The sequence below is a fragment of the Lissotriton vulgaris genome, chromosome 4_1 (genome assembly GCF_964263255.1).
Source record: "Lissotriton vulgaris chromosome 4_1, aLisVul1.2, whole genome shotgun sequence".
Lineage (NCBI taxonomy): Eukaryota > Metazoa > Chordata > Amphibia > Caudata > Salamandridae > Lissotriton > Lissotriton vulgaris.
The window spans coordinates 2,128,710,186-2,128,733,446 of NC_141691.1; the positions used below are offsets into that span (position 1 = coordinate 2,128,710,186).

The window sequence follows — 23,261 nt, forward strand, 5'->3', positions numbered from 1 at the left end:
CCCTGGGAAATCTTGTCTGTTACTTTCGTATGTGCCTTGCACTTCATGATGGCTATGGCTGTAGGCAAATGTATTGCTTCTAACAGTGCTTGAATGAGGGGACCGTGCTGGATTTTGGCTCCGTGAGAGGTCAGAAAACCTCTCTCTTGCCAGAGGACACCGAAGTCGTGAACGACTCCGAATGCATAACGTGAATCTGTGTATATGTTTACTTTAAGGTTCTTGGCTCGTATGCAGGCTTGGGTCAGAGCAATGAGCTCTGCTGCTTGGGCTGACAGGGTGTCAATGCGATGTGTTTCTATGACTTCAGTTTCAGTGGTCACTGCATATGTAAATGTAAATGTAAATGTAAATGTATTGGCATTTATATAGCGCACTACTTACCCGTAGGGTCCCAAGGCACTTCGACCGCTGCGAAACCCTTCCTGGCTTCCCTGAGAGATGGTCCCTTAATGGGTATCTCCAGGGTGAGACCAGGCATCCCCGGCGGTCTGGTGGGGCCGTTGGTGAAGATGAGGCAAGCTAATGCCCAGAGTTGCCGAGTGTGATCGCTGATCAGAGTGGGCACCGAGGCGAGAGAATTATCGAGTCCGCTGACCCTGGTCCAGAAACCTGCCGCGCCGGGAATCGAACCCTGGTCCCGGGCCGTCCTCTGCTCTCGGGTCTGCCGCCTCTAACCAGTGAGCCACACTACTTCACTATGCGGCCACTAGCTCTCCTGTACTTGTTCTCATGCATGAACCATCCACATAAAGTGTCAGGTCTGGATCGGGTAATGTGACATCTGTCAAGTCTTGTCTGGGTTTCGTAACTGTGTCAACTACATCTACGCAGTCATGTGGAGTAGGATCTGTTGTGCTTGACGGTAAAAGTGTAGCAGGATTCAGTGTATTACAACGTCTGATTTCTATGTGTGGTTGGAATAATGTCAGTTCATAACCTGTCGGTCGTGCTATAGTCAAGTGTTGGGTCTGTGTTCGGTTTAGGAGAACTTCCACAGAGTGTGGAACCTGTACTGTCATTTGGTGTCCCAATACAATGGAATCACTTTGTCTGATTGCTAGAGCTGTCGCAGCAACTGATTTCAAGCACGCAGGCAAGGCCTGGGCTACTGGGTCTAATGTGCTCGAAAAATAAGCACACGGTCTGTGTTTGTCTGCTTGAAGCTGAGTGAGAACCGACAACGCTGTGCCATCGCGTTCTGTGACAAAAAGTGTAAAAGGTTTGCTGTAACATGGTGTAGCTAAAACAGGTGCTTGACAAAAGGCTTTCTTTAATTCGTCAAAAGCTTGTGTATGTTCCTGAGTCCATGGGAGGACAGTCGAGGACGCTGCCTCTTGTGTCGTAAGCTGTATGAGAGGTTTAGCTAGAAATGCATACTGGGGAATCCATTGTCTACAATAAGAAGTGAATCCAATAAAGGCTCGTACTTCTTTCTGTGTCTTGGGTTGTGGCAGATGTGCAATTAATTGTATACGATCTGGTGTCAGCTGTCTCCCCTCTTTGGACAGCAAGTGCCCAAGGTACACAACTTGCTGGGCGCAGAATTGTAGCTTTGAAGGAGACACCTTGTGTCCCTTGTCCGCCAGGAAAAACAATACTGTAAGTGATGCTTGTTCACATTCTGGTTCACTTCGGGCGGTGATCAAGAGATCATCGACGTACTGTAATAGGGCAGTAGTGGGAGGCATGTGAATATCGTAAAGTTGTCGTTTCAATGCTTGGCTGTAGATGCTGGGGCTTTCTGTGAATCCTTGAGGTGCGCGTGCAAATTTGAAGCTCCGGCCATTTAAACAGAATAGGAGTCGGTTTCTACAACCACTCCTTGTGCAATGAGCTCGTCAATGATTTTCAGTAAAGCCACTACAGCATCTGATGGTAACTTGTATTGTCGGATACGTGGTAGTATAACTCCTGGCTTGAGTGTGACACGGTACGGTGTAATGTGCATACAACCTACATCAGTGGGGCCATTTCGCCCATAAATGTGCAGGAACATTCTGTAACCTGGGATCAAAATCTCTCAACACATAATGGCCCTTGAAGTCACGAAGGAACAGCCTGACTCCTTCCGGAGAACAACATATTACAGCTCCTAGAGCTTTCAGGGTTTTTATGCCAAGCAAGTTTTCTGGACATGATTTTGTGAGCAATAAATCAGTAGTTCAGGACAATGGACCAACTGCAAGGGGTACTGGTTTCGATACTTCATTAACAATAGGCTTTCCTGAAAATCTAAGGGAAACATTCTGTGAGCCTGAGAGGGGTGCCCCTGGAACCTCTTCATGACTGATGGTTGTTCGGCTTGCCCCTGTGTCAATCAAAAACTTTCTATCTTTCCCTAATACCTGACTATGTACATAAGGACCCTCTTGATCTACAGGAACCTCTATAAGGGGCAAGCCAACCACCCTCTCTAGGCTGTTTCATGTGTATTGCTGATAATCGGGGTAATCAGACTGGGCATACTGGTACATCTGTTGTGTGACATGCTGAGTCGCGGCAATGGGTTGGGGCTGTAGTACCGCTACGGCCTGCTGTGGAACATGCATAGGTTGTACATTTTGTGGAACATGTTGCTGGACCTGATCCTGTCTGGGCGGACGTGGTCTCTCTTTGGTTTTACCTGTGGAGATATTGTGTTTCAAAACTGCGCAATCGTTTACATAGTGACCTGGCTGTTTACAATAGTTGCATGTCCCTTTAACGGGAGCCGCTGAATTATTTGAATGTGTCGCGCCTTTCTTCTGACCATCTGCTGGAACTGACTGAGCAACTAACATTTTCATTTTCGTGTCTTTCATACGTCTCTGTTCGTGATCATGTTCCTCTCTAATTCTGTTCTGGTGATATTGTAACATTTGTAACATTTGGGATGGCGTATTGGCTTGCCATGTACTCTCGACTTTCAAAACACGGTTCTTAACCTGAGGCAGAGAATTCTCGACTAATTTTGACACAAAAAGATGTGGGTATGACTCGCTACTTGTTTTCAGGCCACTATTAATAATAAAACATTTCTCCAATCTGGAATAAAAATCACTAGTGTCTTCGTCGGGTTTCTGTTTGCAGGCTGAGATTGCATCCCAATCCTCCTTTTTAGTTGCTAACAGTCTAGGCAAAACCTGTACTAATAAACCTGGTAATGCTTTAGTTTTCTCCCCAAGGCCTACACCTGGGGTTCGACCAGTTTCTTCGTTTTCTAATGCAGCCCAATCAATCTTTTTGTCTCCCACCTCCCATTCTTTTTCTTTGAGTTTCTCGTAAATACCGGCAGGCAATAACACTTTCAATATTTTCATAATGTCGGGATAGGTGTAGTCACCTATGAGTAACATATCTTTTATTTCACAGTGGAATCCTGCAGGGTCTTTATCGTGACTGGGTACTATTTTCTTCATTTCTAATATTTCCATTTTAGTTATGGGCGTGTAAACGAACACGCGTTCAAGGGTATCATCGGCTTTCCTGACTGGATGTACTTCACGTAAAGGATTCTGTTTGTCTAAGTTAAATGGCTGCCTGACTGGGGGTGGAACGGAAACAAGGTGTGGAGTCAAGAAAGTTCTATATTTGTGACGTTGTTCTAAAATCGTTTCGATTAAATCGGTACCTAGGCCTCTCCATCTTCTCAGGAGTAAGTCTTGCAACAGACTGTATAACAGACCTGGATCAGATGCTTGGTTTTCATACTGTATGATAAGGTGTTGGGTCATGTATATACCAGCTAGTCGCTGTTCTTCTGGAGTGAGACTTAAAAATGTGTGCACTACTGAATCGTCTTTGTATATGCTGTCATCCCCGGCCCACTGTCCTGCGGACCGGGCTAGTTCCTGTTCTCGTAAGGTATTCAGTTCTTGATAACCTACTCTGTCTTTCAGTAACTTTTCAGTATTCTGGAATACATGTTCAAGGGAATATCGCTCTGGTATCGGACATAGGTAGCGTTTCTTGTTTTCTAAACGAATGGGTCTGTCAAAGGGCCGATCAAGGGGAGATGGTCTAGGGAGTTTCTCTCTACCTACGTATGCTATCATGTCTCTATTTGGTAATTGCGAGGTTTCTGCTGTAATCTCTGGTTGTTCTTGCTCATCTGAGGTTTTCTCGACGTCTGACTCGAGTTGCCTATCGGACTCTTGGCGGACATGTATTGCTATTATTTCTGAACGGATTTTTCTAACCATAGCATGCACACATTTCTCTTTGTCATGTTTACCCTCTGCAATATTCTGACTCCATCTGATCAATCTATTCATTTCTCCTTCTGGAAAACCGGCCTGATCTTGTTCTCTTATCAGACAATTAACCAAAAATCGCATTATTAAGCCTTGAGTCTCAACTTTCTGACGTGACATGGCTTCACCAACACACTCCGGTCTTTCTCCTGTTCTAATAAAATGATACATATTGTCTAGATGTTCTGGCATTTCTGGCAGTAAAACTAAATAATCGGTAACACGTCTTAAACGTAGGGATGCTAATAACATGGGCCCTGTTTTTCCTGGCACTGTATCATATCTGCAATCAGTAAGCTGTTCTTGAAGTTTTTCGGCTGGGGCTCCTTTAGGTGTTCGCGACATTGCAAAATCTCTCATTGTCATACGTTGTAACTGTGGCGGGGTACGAAAACCTCCTCTAGCACCTCCTGAGGCGGAGGCTTGTGCATAACCTGACTGTAGGGTCGGTATTTGTGGCGGGATTGGACCCTGAACAAAAGGATTAAGTGGATGAATACCACCAGGGAGAACTACAGGGGAAGTGACAACAGGTGCGGGAAGTGGTGCGGGGACAGGTGCAGGATGTGGTGCAGGTGGAGTTTGCTGTTGCGGACCTGGGGGTAGATGATCGTGGGGTAGGTTAACGTCAGCAGGTGGTACGGGTACATGGGCAGGTGCATTAGTATATGCGGGAGCTACATCGTCTAAATAGGAAGAAAGGAAAATGTCCGCTGCGGTCTTATGACGTAATTTAGTCGGAACCAATGGAGGGGGCAGGTCTTTCGGTATTTCCGGGGTCGCCTTGGGCAGGCCCTCGGCCCGGACTGGATACAGTCCTGTCACAATGGCATTACTCTGTCTGTCGTGTTGTTCCATTTTAACTTGTTCTCCTTCTTCTATTAGTTCTTTTTCTTTGGCTTTTTCGGAATCCTCTCTACTTTTCTCTGCTTTTCTGAACGCTTTCTCTGTCCGTCTATGTGATTCTTCACGCCACAATTCAATGGCATCTTTCTGTGATTGTCTAGCTTTCTTTTTACATAACGCTTCTTCTACTCACATGATGCAATCGGCATCCCATGTCCCTGTAACAGGCCATCTCTGATTCTCAGACAAGTCCTTCGTGTAATCCACCCACAAATCTAGATATAATATGGCATCTAAGCCGTGCTTGTGGTACATAAAATGCCCATGAGTGTCCCTGGGTGGGATGGGAACTGCTTCTTCAAGAATCCCTTTCCTAGTCCCTATCTGTCGTAACTTGGAGAACAAAGGCATTGCTGCCACACGAAAACAATGAACACAATATAATATACAAACAGTCACTCATACCACGACATTAAACACATTGAAATATTTCGAACATATATTGACTACCCACAAATTCAATAACGAGGACTAAATTGAACCGTTAAATACAAGAATTACTTGATATACTGCTAAACAGTACAGATACACTGCTAAAACAGTGCAGACCGGGTCTGTGTACCCAAACCCGTCTTGACCGGATACAAATTAATGCACCCGTCTTGATGCGTCCCCAGCAACGGTACTCACCGGGAAGCACGGAACGGAAGGCCTCGGAAACTCGACTGGACTGGACTGACGTCACTGCTTCTGCTACGCATGCGCCTCGACACTACAGGTGGGCCTCTCGACACCTCGGACGCTGCTCTCTCGGCTGGGCTCTGGTCGGGATCCTCCGCACTCCTCACCGCCTCGTCTGGATGTCGACCGCAGTCTCCGTCACCTCCGTGGGCCTGAGGGAGATACAGGAAATCCTGCAGATGCGCTTGGGGTCCGTCACGGCCGTGGCAGGGGGCTAGGCCTGCGACGCATCACCGGCGCGTGGGGTGGGGGAGGGGTCCCTATTCGGTCGCCAAATTCTGTGGTAAATATTTTACCGTATCATTTTTCCATATAATTACAAGTACAAGAATAGCTCAATAAAATGAAAGGCAGAGTCCGGGGTGTCTGAGTCTTAAAGGGCTTTAATTCAGAAATGACTCGAGTCAATGGAGATCTATTCCATCAATACAAGGGTTCGGGTATGCAAGGGAAGATGTCAGGAAAGATGTCATCGATTTATTCACAGTACATGGCATATATAGTAAAATGACACAATAGCATTTCATACAGTAGGCGTGACTAGTGAAATGTATATGATAAGAACACACGTGCGTAGCAAAAAGGCGTGACCATGGGTGTGCACAGAGGCGTGAACTAGAAATGTCACAGAAAAGTGTCATAAGTGGGTGGATGCTTAGTGAATTCTTGCAGAGTCAGCTGAATCCTATGGCCAGGATGCGCGCGCAGCTAATATGACGTGTGATTGACGTGCGTCTGGAGAAAGCTAAGAGTCTGACTTTTAACACTAGTAGAAGAGACATAAGTCTGGCATGTCAGATCGACCTGTTCCTAAAACATACCTGATATCTTGTGTTTGGAGGATGTTTATACTGGAGGAAAAGGTCTTTCGGGCAGAGGCTATGCTACACTGAATGTATGCGTGTCTAGGTGCAGATGCGCGAAGCCAGGGCCTACCATGGTAACGGGAGCAATGAATTTCATGAGGAGGACAGGAAGGCTTTACCCTTTACTCTGCAGCCGGGGAGCTGTTTACTTATTTTACTAGACAGGAATGTGTTTTCGAGGAGGCTGAGCTGGCTACGCTGATAACTTGAAGGCAAAATACTGTTTTTGGCAGGCAGAGCAGGCCGAGCCGGGCACCGCTCGCTTGGCAGGAAGTAAGGCAGAGGTCATGGATGCATTTCATCTCCACATTGCAGATTTCGGAGACAGAGACGGGAAAAGTGGTTCAATGGCAGGAATCAGGTCCTAACTCGGCAGAGCCAGGAAAACGTGAAAGTGCACCATGTAAAGACGGTGGCACGGCATACTTAGGAACTGAATTATCAATCCATTCATGGTGGATCTGATAGAGGACATGTTAACGTTGGACGCAAATGTATTTGCATCTTCAAATTCGGTTGCGGAGGGAAGTTACATGCACTTTAACTCGTACATGGAGACGATGGGGTACTCGTTAGGGGACATAACTGACCATAAAAATTCCAATTACCTCAATAGTTAGAAACTAGCATTTAAAAACCTTTAAAATTCTCTTAAAAAACATAGCTTTCAGGCACGTTATAGTTAGAAATTAGAATTTACAAAACCTTAGAAATTCATTGAAAAAACATAGGTTTTATGGAAAGTTATACTTAGTTGGATATTTCACTTGTGCAAAACCAGAGAAATTCTCCCGTAATAGTTAGTTCAGGTAAATATAACTCGCGCCCCTACAATGCATTGATGATGACGTCACATATTACATCACTCATGACACGGTCAGTGACATCACTGATGACATCTCAAATGACATCACTGATGACATCATCCAGTGACTGATTGTTTCTGTAAAGTTTAAATATGTTTAATGTAAATAGGGAAAGGTGTATTGAAGAATGTGTGGGTGTATGAGTGTCTGAATGGATGATTTAGTAGGTGCTTGACTGACTCTATAAGTGAGTGATTAAACATATCTTACTGACTGCATGGGTAAGTGACGCTTTGACTTTCGGAGGACCCTGTGACCTGTACCTGCCGTGAAAGCAATTTTCCCGCGGACCTGTCTCTTTGTGTTGGCGCTGTTGCTCACCCCCCGCCGCCGCCCTTTCCATCACTAGTGCGGCCGCCGAGCGGGGGTGAGACTCGGGGCTGAGGACCACAAGCACCAACAGACCTTGCGGCCGGAAGCCGCATCCCGGGACAAGGCGCCAGGAGGCACTTAGAAATCGGCGCAATTACCCGCGTTGCAGGAGCGCCAGGCTAAGCCCGGGCAAAGGGCGGGCCCACTTAGGCCCTCAGAGGCCTGAGGAGTCTGGTCTGGGCCAGAGATTCTGTCCAATACTACTGATTTAACAAACTCCTACACCGTAAGCTGCTGATTTTGCTAAACGTAACCTGTCCCCTTTTGGATATATTGTTAAGTGTTTAGAGCTTATTATTTACATAGTGTTTAGCTCCATAGTAATACAACCTTATGCTGTTATTTGTTTGATTTATTGATAATTGCTACCTGTTCACAGATACACTTCTGCTACCCACCAAACGGACCCTTTACTATTCTTAACCATTCCCCCGGATGTTGTGTACATAACAGCTATTTATTTCTTTCTTCATTGCTTTGTTCTGGGGAAATACATAGGATACAGAAATGGTTTCCCGTGAAACAATCAGTAAGGCAGCAGCAAGTGGCACAAAATTGACAGGAACACTTGATGATTTTATAGTTCGCACAAACACCCTGATAGACCAGGGAATCGTTCTTATGGAGAGAAGGGTCTCACAGGACCTTGCATTAGCCAAGAGGTCTTCAATGGGACATATCGCTGCAGCGCGCACTCCAGAATGTACTCTAAATAATGCTAACCACTCCAACCTCCTACAGACAATTGCTGAGGTTCACAAGACAATCTGACTTCAAGGACCTGAGTCTTATTGATCCACAGGTGCCGGTAAACTCTGGAAATATTACAGAAAATATTACTACTGTTCCACTACTAGTCATGCAGAATGACAGCAGCAACCAACAAACAAGAGGAAAAAGGGAAGGAGCAATTCCTAAAAAGAAAAGTAAGCAAATTCATAAAAATAACTGCCCTGCTAAAAAAGGGAATTTGATAGAGAGTACTAATAGGAATGATGTAGGTACTAAAGGGGAGACTTCGAATACTTACGTGCAGGAGTCAGAGATAGAGGGGGCAGAACGGAAAACCCTACCCTTATGTATGTTAGATGACACAAACCTCGATGACTCTATAGCTGATCTGATAGCTGATCTACCACCTGATAACTCGATAGCCAATAGTGTAGGTACGACAACGGATAAAGAGGACCTTTTCATGTCATCTCTAACGTCATTACTTAAAACTCTACTTCTTCCCTTAGAGGAGAGGCTAAGAGGGATGGAAAATCAATTACTTAACCTACAGAAAGACTTAAAAACTCATTACACCAGTCAAGCAAAAAAAATAATTTGTGCACCTGCCCCCAACACTACACCGCAGACACACAAAAAAACGAAGTAGAAGGTAAAAAGGTAGCACCTAAACCACCTGTGCCAAGCATAATCTGCCCAGAAGTAACTAAAGCCAGTGTAAATTTCCCCACGGTAACTGAGATAACTGCAAAAAATCCAGTCTGTATTAATACACCAACTATTAATGCAGATCAAACTCAATTAGACAAGACGGAAAAGCGCAGGAACATTAATTTACCCACAGAGGCATGTGCTTATGTGGTGATACTGACGGGGGTCCCAGAATTGGGCTCCTCAACTTCGGAACCATATGGGGCGCTCAAAAATAAGGTGTTTTATTGGCTTAATTCCAATCATCCTCTACCGTCAACAAGAAGTAGTAATATCCTAATGGTCGAGAGAGCTCCCTGGGTAGGCTACAATAGGAAAAGAGTGCAGGGGGACTGTGTGGTTATAACCTTTGAAGATCGTAGCTATGTGGACCATATTCTTTTGGGAACTCCTAGAAACGAAGGATCATCAATTGTGGCAAGTCCCTTGGCGTATTTTTATACGCCAACGGAACAGCCTGATAATAGATGGAGCTGGACCAGAAGCAGTAATCATGGTAGGGGCGGGAGGGGGCATGAGATGTATAGGGATTTGAATTACAACAACTGGGGAGAGGAGAGGGATGATGGCTGGACCCTGGTTCAACGTAGAGCCAGGAGATTTCCAGATGGTGGACCACAGCAATATGGAGGATGGATGGGCCCTCAGTTTGTACCACCCTTCATACCATGTTATAATAGGGTCAGTGAACTACAGGCAGTGGATTGACTTAGAGCACTTGACAAGGTTTCTCAACCCACACACTCCCCTTCTGGTCCGGTGGTTCCTCATAATAGTAACTCACCTGGGTATTGTTATGATAGTTGTGCTCGATGGTTGCCATCACCCTGCCCACACGGGGATAACAGTTCGATTAGCCCTGACTTAGAGTATGTCAAGGGATTGATGGCCAAAGTGGGCCCATCAAACTCAACAGAGAGAGGTGTATGTAACCATAACAACGTAGGAGCAGATAGTACAATATGCAATCTGCCTTCACTCGTTGGAAATAACTTAACCTCCTGTCCCCCTAGGATCAAGCTTGTTTCTTGGAATGTGGCAGGAGTGGGCTCAAAAATAAGTGATCCCGACTGGAACGACTACATGAATAGCTGTGACTTTTGCATCTTGCAGGAATCCTGGGCGACAAAATCGGTCCATAGGGTAGGATACAAAACTTTCCAGCTGGACGCAGTTCCATCCGTATGAGGCCGTCCCTCTGGAGGGTTAATAATATGGGTTAAGGTGGCCATTAACATTACCATTAGTAAACTAAGTATCGCCTCCTTAGACATACTTGGATTGAAAATGACTCCTAACGATAAACGGGAGATATACTTATTTAATGTGTACAACAGGCCCTGCCCTTCTTACAAGGAGTCACCCTGCATTGATAAACTAGAATCAATTTTAGATGATCTGGATCCAGGATCAAGTAGGATCATATGTGGGGATATGAACTGTAACTTTGAACCCATAACAGGGATTGACAAACTGTACGAGGATGAGGACCTTGCAAATGGTATACCATCCTTATCTAGTAGTGGGGTAGTTGCTGGAACAAACTTAGCTCTTCAAGTTACTAGGGTATTGGTAAGTCACGGTATGAGGGCGTGCAATGGCCGCTAACCATCTGACAGCCCTAACGCCTCCACCTTCCACAGACAAAACTGCCAGAGCAAAATTGATTACATTATTGTTTCCCTGGATCTTTGGCCATATGCCATAGACATGGTGGTCAAAACTAGATCAGATAGTGACCATCGCCCTCTTGAAATAAGCTTTTCTAGTACTATCCTATCGGGGATGGAAACTAAAGATGACACACATAAAGCAATCCCAGACAATACCGTACGTAGTAACAATAGACGTTCTGTCAAATGGGCCTACAATTCCCTTCCCCTCTCGTCCCTTTCTTTGCTTTCTCACTCATTTTCATTTCCTCTCCTCTCTCACTGCACTCCACTTCAGTTACTCATTTTGAATTTGATGAGAATATAGCTCTTTTTTGAGAACTGGAGGTAGTTCTAAAAAGAACTGTTTTTTTTAATGTTTTTTTCAGAACAAAAACAAAAACAGGGAATGCAAAACTGCTCAACAGGAGCAAAAAAAAGTGTGAGTGCTTCCGGGTGCGCTTACGCCATGCGAATCACGGTGACGTGGCTACGCAATACGTCACGATGATGTTTTTGTTTGCAGCAATAGCGCTAACGGGACGCTCACCGGTGCGTGCCCCGGGGCGCGCCGGAAAAGTGCGCTTTCTGGTGCGCACACTGGGGCGCACACCGGGAGCGCACCAGGGCAAAAACCTATGAAATTCCCTGAAAAAAACAGAGGTTTCACACCAGTTATAGTTAGGAATTAGCATTTAAAAAACCAATTAAATTCAGTGAAAAAACCATAGGTTTCACACCAGTTATCGTTAGCTGGAAATTTTACTGACATAAAACCATTGAAATTCCCACGTTATAGTTAGTTGGACTCACTATAACTTGCGCATGTGTTTGCACAGTGGTGCACGGTGGGGGCGTGGCTTGATTTGACAAATGTGCAAACGCATCCTGTCGCGTTTTAAGTTGGGGGATTAAGTCCCCTTCAATCCTGAGGGTCCCTGGGGACCAACTAGCCCACCAGGTATCTCCAGTAAGAGCCACAGGACTGCGTTGCAGAGAGGTGATCTAAGGCCACACCCCTTTTTACACCTACAGGTTTAATGTGTGCAGGGTGGGCGTTCAATCGCAAGGAAGCCCCATAAAAGTGACCCAGTGAAATCTACGCTGCATCAAAATGAGATATATCGTGCAAAGAGTCCAGAGGTTCTCTTATGAGTGGTCAAGGCTTGCTCCAGCAATTCCAAGGTGATCTTCTCGAGGGTAAAGTGTCGAACAGCCTAAGGCTGATCAGGGAGGAGTGTAAGACATATGCAAAAACACACAATAGTCAATAAATGATTCATACAACTCAATAAGGAGATCCACACCAATTTATAAAAATAACAAGTGCCTTTATATATATTTAGGCACCAGAACCAGGGAGGTAAGTACATTTTTCAATAGAAATTCTTGTGTATTCAAAAAGTTGACACAGTGCAATTTCCAGAAGATGCAATCCCATCAACTTCAACTTATTCAGAAACAAGCAGTCAGACTCATCTTTGGACAGTCAAAGTCTAGTCACACTAAGCCCCCCCTTAAGAGCCTTCATTGGCTCCCTGTGGCCCAGCGCAGCCTTTTTAAATTGAGCGGCCTGATCCACAAGGCTCTTTCTCTTCAAGGCCCGGCCTTTATTGCTTCTTGTATCCATCGCTATATTCCGTCTCGGGTTCTCCGTTCTTCCTGCTCAAGCCTTTTGTCCACATGCACCTTCAGACGTAAGAAGCATGGTGGTCTGAAATTTTCCTTGAAGGCCCCTCTTTTATGGAACTCTCTTCCCCCAAATCTCTGTTTCATCCCTTCCTACCCCATATTCAGGAGGGCACTTAAGACCTAGCTATTCTCCCAATCATACAATTAATTTTCCCCACCTCACTGCTGTGTTCTCAGTCCATCCTTGTAAGCTTCAAGAAACCGTTGGTGTACGTGCGCTGTTTAAATAATTTTTATATTATAATATCATATCAATGGGAGAAAGGACAAGTACGGCATTCAGGTACAGTAAAGTGACTTACATGGGAGAGTTCACAAGGGAAGAAACATAGTGGACTCTGTTTCACGAGGGTTGGCAGACCACTCTGACCCATGGAGTCAGAGCAATTGGCGCAGTGGTGTCCTTTGGGGTACGGTTTTTGCGATCTCGGAGTCCTCTCAGTTCTTTCTGGGTGCCTGCAGGATGCAGGGAAGGTTTGCTTCTTCACAGGAGGTCGTGGTTCCTGGATGAAGTACTGGCAGGTCTTCCAGGTTCTGGAGACACAGCAGCTGCAGGACAAGTCGTCTTTTGGCACAGTTCTCCAAGTCAGCAGGCAGGCCTGTAGGGTTGTCACCAAGTCAGTTATTGTATCTTCATTTCTTGCTGTTTGCAACTCTTAAAGCCCATCTTCTTTCAAGTCAGTAGGATCTGATTATCTGGTGCCATGGTCTCCTGATACTCAGATGTTAAGGGAGTCTCAAGGGAGTGTAAGGTGGTAGCCAATGGGCTAATGACCATTGGGCGAATTACAACCCCTATATGACCACTTGTTGTGGGAAGTGGGCATAACCATGTCCCAGAGTTCCTAAGTTTGCCAACACAAAGATGGCCAAATCTGAAAAATCATGTCCACCTCATATTAGACCAGCTTAGGGATTGCACTAACCTGGGGGTTTGCAAGTCTACCTGACGAGCTAATTTTTCGCCCCTATTCAGTTGATAAAGGCATCTAGACAACAACTGTAGGCTTCATCTCCTGTGAAGGAAGCCAGGTTTCACATTTCAAAAGTGGTATCTTATTTGAAGTTCATCTGCTTGGGAACGCTAATCAGCAGGCCATCCTGTGGCAGAGGGGCGTAACGTAAATGCCCTTTCCCAAGCAAGTTTTATTTCTGAACTTCTGAGAGAAAAGTCTCTCATGCTTGGGGGCCAGACACTCATCTCTGGTGGAAGAAACCAGTCAGACAAAACACCAGGGGCTGGTGGCTTTTCAGGGCCACCTCTAAGGTGCCCTCTGGGTGCGTGTATTAATAAATCCAACACTGGAATCAAAGTGTTTTTGTTAATGCAAGATGTTTGACACCAATCAACCCTATTGTCAGTGAAGCCATCGTGTAGTTGGGGAATTCCTTTTTACCAGTTTCCAGCACATTCTAAAATGGCTTCCCTGATCACTTGTGATGGCATTAATGGAGCTGAACAGCAGAGAGACATATCTGCTCATGCATGTATTCTCTCACATGTAATAAAAAACAGTGTGCCGTAGGATTGTAAGGCCTGCTGTAGGGGTGAATTACAAATACAAAATTCAGTGTTAGGGGATATGGCACAGAGGGATGTGTGTCATGTTATGTTTTTACTTTTGTATGTCCCAAAACACGCAACCTGCAAATGGTTGTTTGGTGTGCATTTGCTGATTGGTCCCTTAAGATGGCAAAATTGGTGCTGCATCGCTGAGAACCCCTTCTTTAGTACCTCATGCCCCAGGTGTCTGGGGTATTATTTACTGGAACTCACAGAAAGTACAAATGGTTTTGCCAATTGAGGAAAATAACTGTACAGTTTTGGGAAAGAGATCTGGCACTGGGGACCTGATTAGCAGGGACCCACTGCACTTTCAGTCAAAATCAAATAGCATGCAAACAGTGGGGATGGCCATGTCATCAAGGGGGGTTTTCCTACATGGATAGGACTCAAGCTTTTGGATAAAAATCCAAGACGGGCTGAGAATCACACTGGACGTGTTGCATTTGGCAGCTGTGCACATTTATTCCTTCACACTGAACATGGATCACCTGTTTACAGAATTAAGGTTACTCTGCTGCTGTGGCATCCACCTGTTTTGGTGAGAGGGGCTCTTAAAGATAGCACCTGTACTACTCCTCTCTTGAAAGGTGGGTGTCATTGCTGCCTGGTTTCCATGGTGCATCCCGATTGTGAGGGGTGTTTACAGTGCTCCTTCTCCTCCTGCGGTGTCTGTTAAGTGAGAGACTTGTACGGGTGCTGCTCATAGCGTCAATGTTCTGGGTGAGAGAAGCTTGCAGAAGCTGCTCAGAGTTTTGAGTTACAGCACATTCATGTCCTCTTTTGCAGAGCTGGTGCACAATGACTGTCATGGTGCAAGGATGTCTGTGTTGAAATCAAGTTGTTTTTGTAGAGGAAGAGACACCTTCCTTCACAAAACCCTTACACCCCCCTTGGTGCGGCGCGGCTTTTGACACACACCCTAGTTTAAAGCATGTTGTAAATCTGGGAATTGTGGTGGGCGAGAGTGACCCACTTGACCCAAGGTGGCTCATCCTGGGGGTGACTGGAGAAACGACGTGGCTGCAGTGGGCTAAGACCTGGCTGGCCCTTGCGGGTGGGGTAGCCAAGAGAAACATTGCCTGAGTAAAGGGAGCAGAGACAGCCCCTACTCTTACAGCCTGGAAAAGAGACCTGGACTGGTGTTGTGGGGCGGAGCGGGTTATCTACCAGAGTAAAAGGGCTGCCCTCGTAAAGGGGAATAGATCTGGAGTGCATGGGCCGAATATAGAGAACTTTGAAGCAAGCCCTGTGAACTGATATGTGTTTATGTGGGAGACAGGATGCTAGGGTTTGTGGTGGAGGAGTGTGGGTGTCTCATGGTGGGGATCGCCCACAGGATACATTTTAAGAACTGTGAACTTGTCTCGTCTATCTCTCCTTAAATGCCACTTGTATACGGGTATTGAACTGAAGCCTGTTTATGTTTAATAAAAAAGACGTAAAAACGTAATTCCCATGGCATGCCTACCTTTCACAGTGTCAGACAAAGCAGTGACTTGTGCTACGTTGCCTCACACCATATCTACAGGGTCATTTGCCACTGGAACGCCGTTAAAGGTATGTTCTGATGGTGCACTGTGCTTGCAATTAAGCCCCTAAGCATGTCGGAAGACTTTATTGCTAAAACATATAGATCCTCATTGAGGAGTGAGAGTTTCTCGGAACACATACACGACTGCTTTCAACACTTTTCAAAGGTTGCAACTATAAAAAATATATCACATCGCTGGGTAACCCAAAGAAAAATTAAATTCCCCCTTTCCTTTTGTGAGATAACCAACCTCCCCAGAAAAAAGAAAAACGCTCCACTGTGATCAGGCGTTGAAGCACCCTCGATACGCTAGGCGCCTCCGGTGGGATTCCAATATTGAAGCATGCAACCAACTAGGTTGGTGGACGAGGGGACTTTTAATAAAACCCAAAAGATTTTTGTCCACTGAGGGCCTCATTTATAAGGAATTGGTGCAGGGCAGTGCTGCACATCTTCTTGCTGCACTGCCCTACACCAATGTGAAAGGGCAGGACTTCACTTTATTTATGAAATGCTGTGCATTTGTGGCCTTTTCCCCTGTGCTGGCTCCACAGTGCCAAGGTAGGCGTGCTTGCAGTGTGGTGCAGGGTTATGTGTTTAAGTAAATCTGGAGCAGCGTCAAAATCCATGGGTGCCTTGTGACCCACTGTGACGGCCATGGAAGGCCTCCTTGGTTCAGAGTAAGGCAAGGTAGCGGCCGGCACAGCTTCGTCTTACTCCATATCTATGAGGCCACGTTAACCCTGCAGAATCGCCTCATAGATATGATTGAGAGGCCTGCGTCACAGGAGCGCCAGAAAAAGGTGATGTTAGCCTGTCATAAATAAGCCACTTAGTATGAAGGACATCTCTAAGGAATTAATAAATAACTTGGTAGTGTGCTCGCTTTCATTGTCGAAGTTATGAGAGGTAGATGTGGGAGGTAAATATGGTAAATATAGTAATGCTTCCTTTGTTCGGTGGGGCACAGACGGGTGACCAAGTATTTGTATGTGTGGCCCCTCACAGAACCTTGCAGGGGGGGCCTATGGTCTCATTACACCACTGGAAGTGTATTTTTCCTTTTCGATCTCGGGTGGACAGGGTGGTAAATACGGTAATGCTTCCCTGGAAGCCTTCCGAGAAGGTCAGTGGTTCAGGAGACCTTAAAAATACAGCTGATTAATGTTAAGATTACCAGCAAATAATCAAGGAACAATGTAAAAAATAATAATATCTTGTTATGTTTCTTTTTTATCTTTGCAGAGAGTCGTGTTTTTGACCCAACAGACTTCAGAGGTACATCTATACGTTTTTTCGCATCCTTGAATATAAATCTTTATTCCCCTCCCTGCCAGGTACAGTTTGCAAAAAGATAGGTAACAAGTGAGACTTGTTACACTGAAGAGCTATATTACAAACTCCATGTCTAGAGAGACTAGTCTAAAGGCCAGAAGGGGGGGCATCTTTTTATCCATGGCATCTTTAAAAAGTGTTTCTTACCGCTTAACTAGTTATTTTGGCCTTTCTCTGCACTGAAGAAAGAACGGCGGATAGACACCATCTCAGAATATGAGATCAGGTGAGACTGTGCGTGCAGCGGCTTGAGGCGGGTTCCTAGCCACTAAACACACGATCCCTCACATGACAGTAACATGAGACTTGAGGTACATCTGCCCGCACATTACCACACTAATCTGGAGAGCTACTGGCTGGACCAGCCGCCACTCATGGGCAGTTGGTGACAAATCACATTGGAGGGGTGCAAAAAATATAAACATAACAAATACACATACTAAATCCTTCAGTGCTCATGAAGGCTCCCGGCCGTCATGTGTCACAGTAGGCGTGTGCTCATGACGGCCGGGAGATGTCAGAACGTTGCCGCTCCGCCCATGCGCTGGTAATTCCCTGCCTGTGCAGGAGAATTACTCAGTGGGTGGAGTTATGACGGCTCCCGGCCATCATGAGCACATGCCCACCATAATTTATGACGGCCGGGAGCAGTCATGAGTGCCATGCCCAACCCTGCCCCCTCTCACACCAAGGTGGAATTTGTGCAGCAGCAAAGGGGCTAATATACGCAATAATATGCATATTATTATAAATATACACATTAAACAAATCACTTACCTTACACTACCTCTTGATCTTCTGAAGAACGTCCTTGTGTTCTGTAGCATGTCCTCAGAGCGCGAAGCCCACAGGCAACTCTCTCATCCAATCAAGACACTGTTCTCATGCTGTTAAGCAGCATGAGTAAGGCGTCTTGATTGGCTGGAGCAGGCTGGTTCTATGCTCCAAAAGGCACTGTAGGCCTGTGTCAGCTCTCCAACCCAACTCTCCAAGACAGCCGGGTTGGAGATGTTTGAATCGCACATGTCAGTTTGGCCGTAGCAATGTTGCCAGCCAAGCTAACATGCTCAGTTCAAACTTACGTGGCCACTCCTCACTGCTGTCAATCATTGGCAGCAGTGGCGCACTGGCCCTGCCCTGCCATCGTACACTGGCTGCACCATTGAGACCTACACCTCTGTTCAAACTGCACAAGCGTAGCCAGCTGGGCCCCGTGCCACTGCACCTGCTGATTGAATGATAGGTATGCCTCTGCTCACACAGTACTAGTGCAAGGGTGGCATCGCTGGTCCGGCCCGGTGCCACGACACCCACTGATTCATTGATAGGTACGCCTCTGCTCACGCTGTACTAGTTCAGGTGTGGCATCGCTGGTCAGGCCCAGGGCCTCTGCACCTTCTGCACCATTGAGACCTACACCTCTGCTCACACTGCACAAGCGCGGCCAGCTGGGTCTGGTGCCACTGTGCCCGTTGAATCATTGAAAGGTACGCTGTCACTTGCACTGTACTAGTACAAGTGCGGCATCGCCAGTCTGGCCCGGTGCCACTGCACCTTCTGAATCATTGATAGGTGTGCTGCTGGTCAAACTGTACTAGCGCAGGTGCAGTTTTGAAGGTCGGACCTGGTGCCACTGCACCTGCTACACCAGTGCTCTGCGCTCATCTGAAGAGGTTTGTCCCTCTCCCACACTTCAAATGTTGAAGATATCAGTTAATGTGCGGGACCAGTCATTGTCAGGTGCTTTTATAGCCTTATTTACAAGCCTCTTGCGCCGCTAGTGTTACTTTTTCCCACATTAAAAGTGACGCATCGATGGTGCAAGAGGCTTGAAATTCAACCCCTTAGTTTTTAATATATTTTTCTCTGCCTGTAAATTCTGCACATTATTGGAAGTGTTGACAAGTTGTGTGAGTGGCCTGATGATGTTCTCTGTCTCCGCAGCGCCCCTGTCGGTGGATCCGAAGGCTGCAAACAGGACCTTCCTCATCAGCAGTAACGGGAAGGATCTCCGCAACCTGGCCATGGGCCGCTGTGTCCGGGGGTCCACAGGGATCACCTCTGGGAGGTGGTACTGGGTGGTGAACATAGACACGGCAGTGAGGTTCCCGTATGAATTTATTGTGCAGGACCAATGGAGGCTGGGGGTCGCCAGCGCATCAGTGAGCACAACGGTACATGACTTTTTTGCCCCCAAAGACGGCTTCTGGGTCCTCATCCAGGGGTTGGCAGAGTATACTGTTATCGATGGACCTGACAGACAGCACCGTTTTTCTGGTGTGCTGTCCAATGTGGGCCTCTTCGTAGACTACGAGGGGGGGCTGGTGTCTTTCTACAACGCCGACACAAAGAAGCACCTCTACACCTACACCGCCACTTTTACAGAGAAAATATATCCTTTAATCTGCCTTGGGTACCAAATACATGCTTATCTGCAGTAATCACACAAAGGCTAAACAAGGGTGTGTGATAAATTGTTTCTTTTTCATGATATTTTGAAGTCACGATAAAGTCAAAACACTTGAAGCTGCTGAAAAGGGCAATTCTATTCAATAAAAACAAACAGCTTTATCTAAAAGCAAGTTAAACCAATGTGTCTTTCAGTCTTTCCGAAACCGAGAGTGACCTGATTTCAACACGAACATCTCGCTGAGATTAAAAGATGAAAGTGGGAGCAGAGGTCAGAGGTTGCCCCAACCTGAGTAAACTCGAGGCCTCCTATGGAATATTCACCATCGGAACCTCGTGTCCAGCAGCAGTGACGTAGAGAGTGTGTCCTGGGCCCAGGAGAAAGGAACCCTGAACACTGCTTAAACTGTGAATTAGAGCAGTCACCAGGGCTTCTGGGCCCGGTGCCACTGCACCTGCTGCACTAATGGAAGCTATACTCGACCCCCACGCCAGTGTGTCCTGGGCCCAGGAGCAAGAAAAGAAATGAGGCACCTAAACACTGCTTGAACTGTGAAATACAGCAGTAACCAGGGCCTCTGGGCCCTGGTACAACTGCACTCGCTGCACCAATGGAAGCTAGACCCCCAAGCCAGTGTGTCCCGTGCCCAGGAGCAAGAAAGGAAATGGGGACCTTGACCTCTGTTTTAACTGTGAAATACAACAGCAATGTAGGGATCTGTTCCCGGTGCCACTGCACCTGCTGTACCAATGGAATGCTAGGGGGGAGACACAGACTCCAGACAAACTTCAATTTGTGAAAAAGGCCACTCTATACTGAACTAAGCAGATCTCACAGGGACACATCTGTTTTTTATTTTTATTTTTTTTAATGTATTGCTTGAAATACAGTTCTAACTATTTTATTCACGCAGTCAAATACCACTGCCTTGAATATTAAATAACATTCAATGCAAACTCAATGCCATATCTCATCATAGACTAATATTAATAATTTGAGACAAATTCATAGCAATGACAATGCGAATACAGTTCTCATTTCCTAAATCTATCCCAGAGGGAGATGAAATTAATAACTAATCAACACAATCAACAAAGTGGCATTAGCAATGGCACTGGGATGTAACCGGTGATCAATAAAGTGGCATTAGCAATGGCACTGGGATGTAACAGGTGATCAATAAAGTGGCATGACTTAATAATCAACACAATCAATAAAGTGGCATTAGCAATGGCACTGGGATAAAATTGGTGATCAATAAAGTGGGTATTAGCAATGGCATTGGGATGTAACTGGTGATCTATAAAGTGGGTATTAGCAACGGCACTGGAATGTAACCGGTGATCATTAAAGTGGGTATTAGCAATGGCACTGGGATGTAACCGGTGATCAATAAAGTGGGTATTAGCAACGCTGCTGGGTTTTAACCGGTGATCAATAAAGTGGGCATTAGCAATGGCATTGGGATGTAACTGGTGATCTATAAAGTGGGTATTAGCAACGGCACTGGAATGTAACCGGTGATCAATAAAGTGGGTATTAGCAACGCCGCTGGGTTTTAACCGGTGATCAATAAAGTGGGCATTAGCAATGGCACAGGGATGTAACCGGAGTTCAATGAAGTGGTGTTAGACCTGGCACCTTGGCGTGAGTTTCCCTTCCACTTTTTGCTGGTGTGCCTCAGATGTTTTGCTGGTTTTCCGCTACTCAGGGCACTGCGCCACGGCCAACCCGTGCCGCAGTGCAAGTGCTCCCTTCTGAAAATTGTACATGTGATTGATGTCCATGATTGGTTCATTGGATTTACTGTTAGTCCCTAGTAAAGTGCACCAGGAGTGCCAGGGCTTGTGAATGCCAATACTGCTAGTGGGCCTGCAGCGCTGGTTGCGCCACCCACAGAAGCAGCCTTAAAATGTGTCTAGGGTCTGCCATTGCAGAACCTGCGTGCAGTCTGGTACTGTCATGCTGGCTGGGCACGTGCACCCACTTGCCAGCCCCTAAACCTTCCCTTAACTGCATATTAGTCACCCCTATGGTAGACCTACGGGCAGGGTGCATTGTAAGTGTAAGGTAGGACAAGCCCTGATGTGTGTGGCATGTCCTAGTAGTGAATTACATCCAAATTCGTTTTTCACTATTGCAAGGCTACCTGCTCCCCTTAGGCCAGAATGGGCTGCTGGAATTATTACACTCTATAATCCCAGCAGGCTCAGGGAACATGGTAGAGAGTCATGTTTAGTGTGCCTGAACTCAGAATAATAAAATACTTCTTTTAGTAAAGTTTATTTTAATATCCTGGGTTTGCAAATGCTACTTTTAGAAAGTTAGCATTTGCTTGTCTAACCATTTCAGCCCGCCTCTGCTCTTGTGTGTATCTGACTGTCTGGGTGTGTGAGTGACAGGGCTGGGAGTTGACTGGTTGTGAATAGCAAGATGACACCTTAGTGGGAGGTGGGAGTTTCCCCTGAATGATGCATCAGGCTGTGCTCTGCCTCCACAATACTGGCTCCGCCCTCCTTGGGAGCGACTGATGACTCAGCCTGCACCTGGACCAGGAAGGACCGAAGCTTGTCAACAAAGTGCTCAAGCTGCCCCTGTCTTCACAATGCCGGCTCCGCCCCCGTGGGGAGCGGCTGATGTGCCTGCCCTCACACTGAATGCAGAAGCAGAAGTACCCACCACAAGTGCTCAGGGACTGAGAACAGTTATGCAAAGGCCCCCCTGGCCTGTAAGAACAAAAGAAACTGGGTATAAAAGTAGGAGCCCTGCTCCTTGTAAATGAGATCCTGTTTGTGCTACAGAAGAAACTCTGCCCGAAGAGAAGGACCTAGAAGGACAAGGAGGAGTGCTGTCTCTGGCCTGTGTCTGGTGCCTTGCTGCAGAAGGAGAGGAAAGAAAAGACTACCAAGAGACTTTTGCTTTTATTGAACTTTGTGCCAAACTCTGCTGAAAGATCTCCAAGGGCTTGCTGCTGAACTTGCCCCCTGACCAGCGCCCCAGGACCAGTGGGCGCTACACCCTGAAGAAAGCTACTGTGTGTGCTGCTTGTCGCTGCAGCGCTGACTGAGGAGTCTGGGAGCGTTGGGCATCCCTGCCACGCTCCCCGTAATCCAGGGCATCGATATCCCCCCAAACACCGTGACCGGGGCCAAAGCAACAGCAAGAGCAACGTGAGGCCCAGCCGCCGCTGGTCCGAGCACCGTGACTGCCTGTGTACCGGGAGCCCCGAGAGCAATGTGAAGGAGGACCCGTCCGGTCCAAGCACCCAAATTGACTGTGCCTCGCGCCGTCAATCCACCTGCAAAGACGGACAGCCGCCCTGTGATAACCCCCCTCTGGTCGGCACCCTGCCCGACAGCTCGGCTGTGAGCGCACAGCTGCAACCGGCACTTTGGCTGGGTACGTCCCGCACTTGGGGACCGTACTGCCACTTGCCGCCACCACACAGCCGCCGCCTCCAGGGTCGGAGCGAACGCCAAAGGAAGGACCCTGCCGCCACCAAGCACCGCCGCCCCGGATGAGAGCCGCAGCGCGCATCGACCCCGGAGAAGCAACGCGACGTGGGACAGCTCCCCTTGAAGCCACCCGCTACACAAGAATTTGAAAGGTACTGTGCTGTGTCCTCACGGTGCGAGCGTCCTGCAACCCGAGCTCGCACCGCGCTATCTGCTCCCAACGCGAGCTGCCTCTGAAACCGAGGCTCGC

At 46.8% G+C, this 23,261-nt stretch overlaps 1 protein-coding gene across 1 annotated transcript in view; it reads left to right on the plus strand.

Moving 5' to 3' along the window:
* LOC147725203 (CD5 antigen-like) overlaps positions 1–19,587 on the plus strand; it is a 223,214-nt gene extending 203,627 nt beyond the window's left edge. The window contains exons 5-6 of the mRNA XM_086967130.1: positions 17,057–17,089; positions 19,091–19,587. Coding sequence (XP_086823256.1) covers positions 17,057–17,089; positions 19,091–19,587 — 530 coding nt within the window. The remainder of the gene's footprint in view (positions 1–17,056; positions 17,090–19,090) is intronic.
* Positions 19,588–23,261: the final 3,674 nt, after the last annotated feature.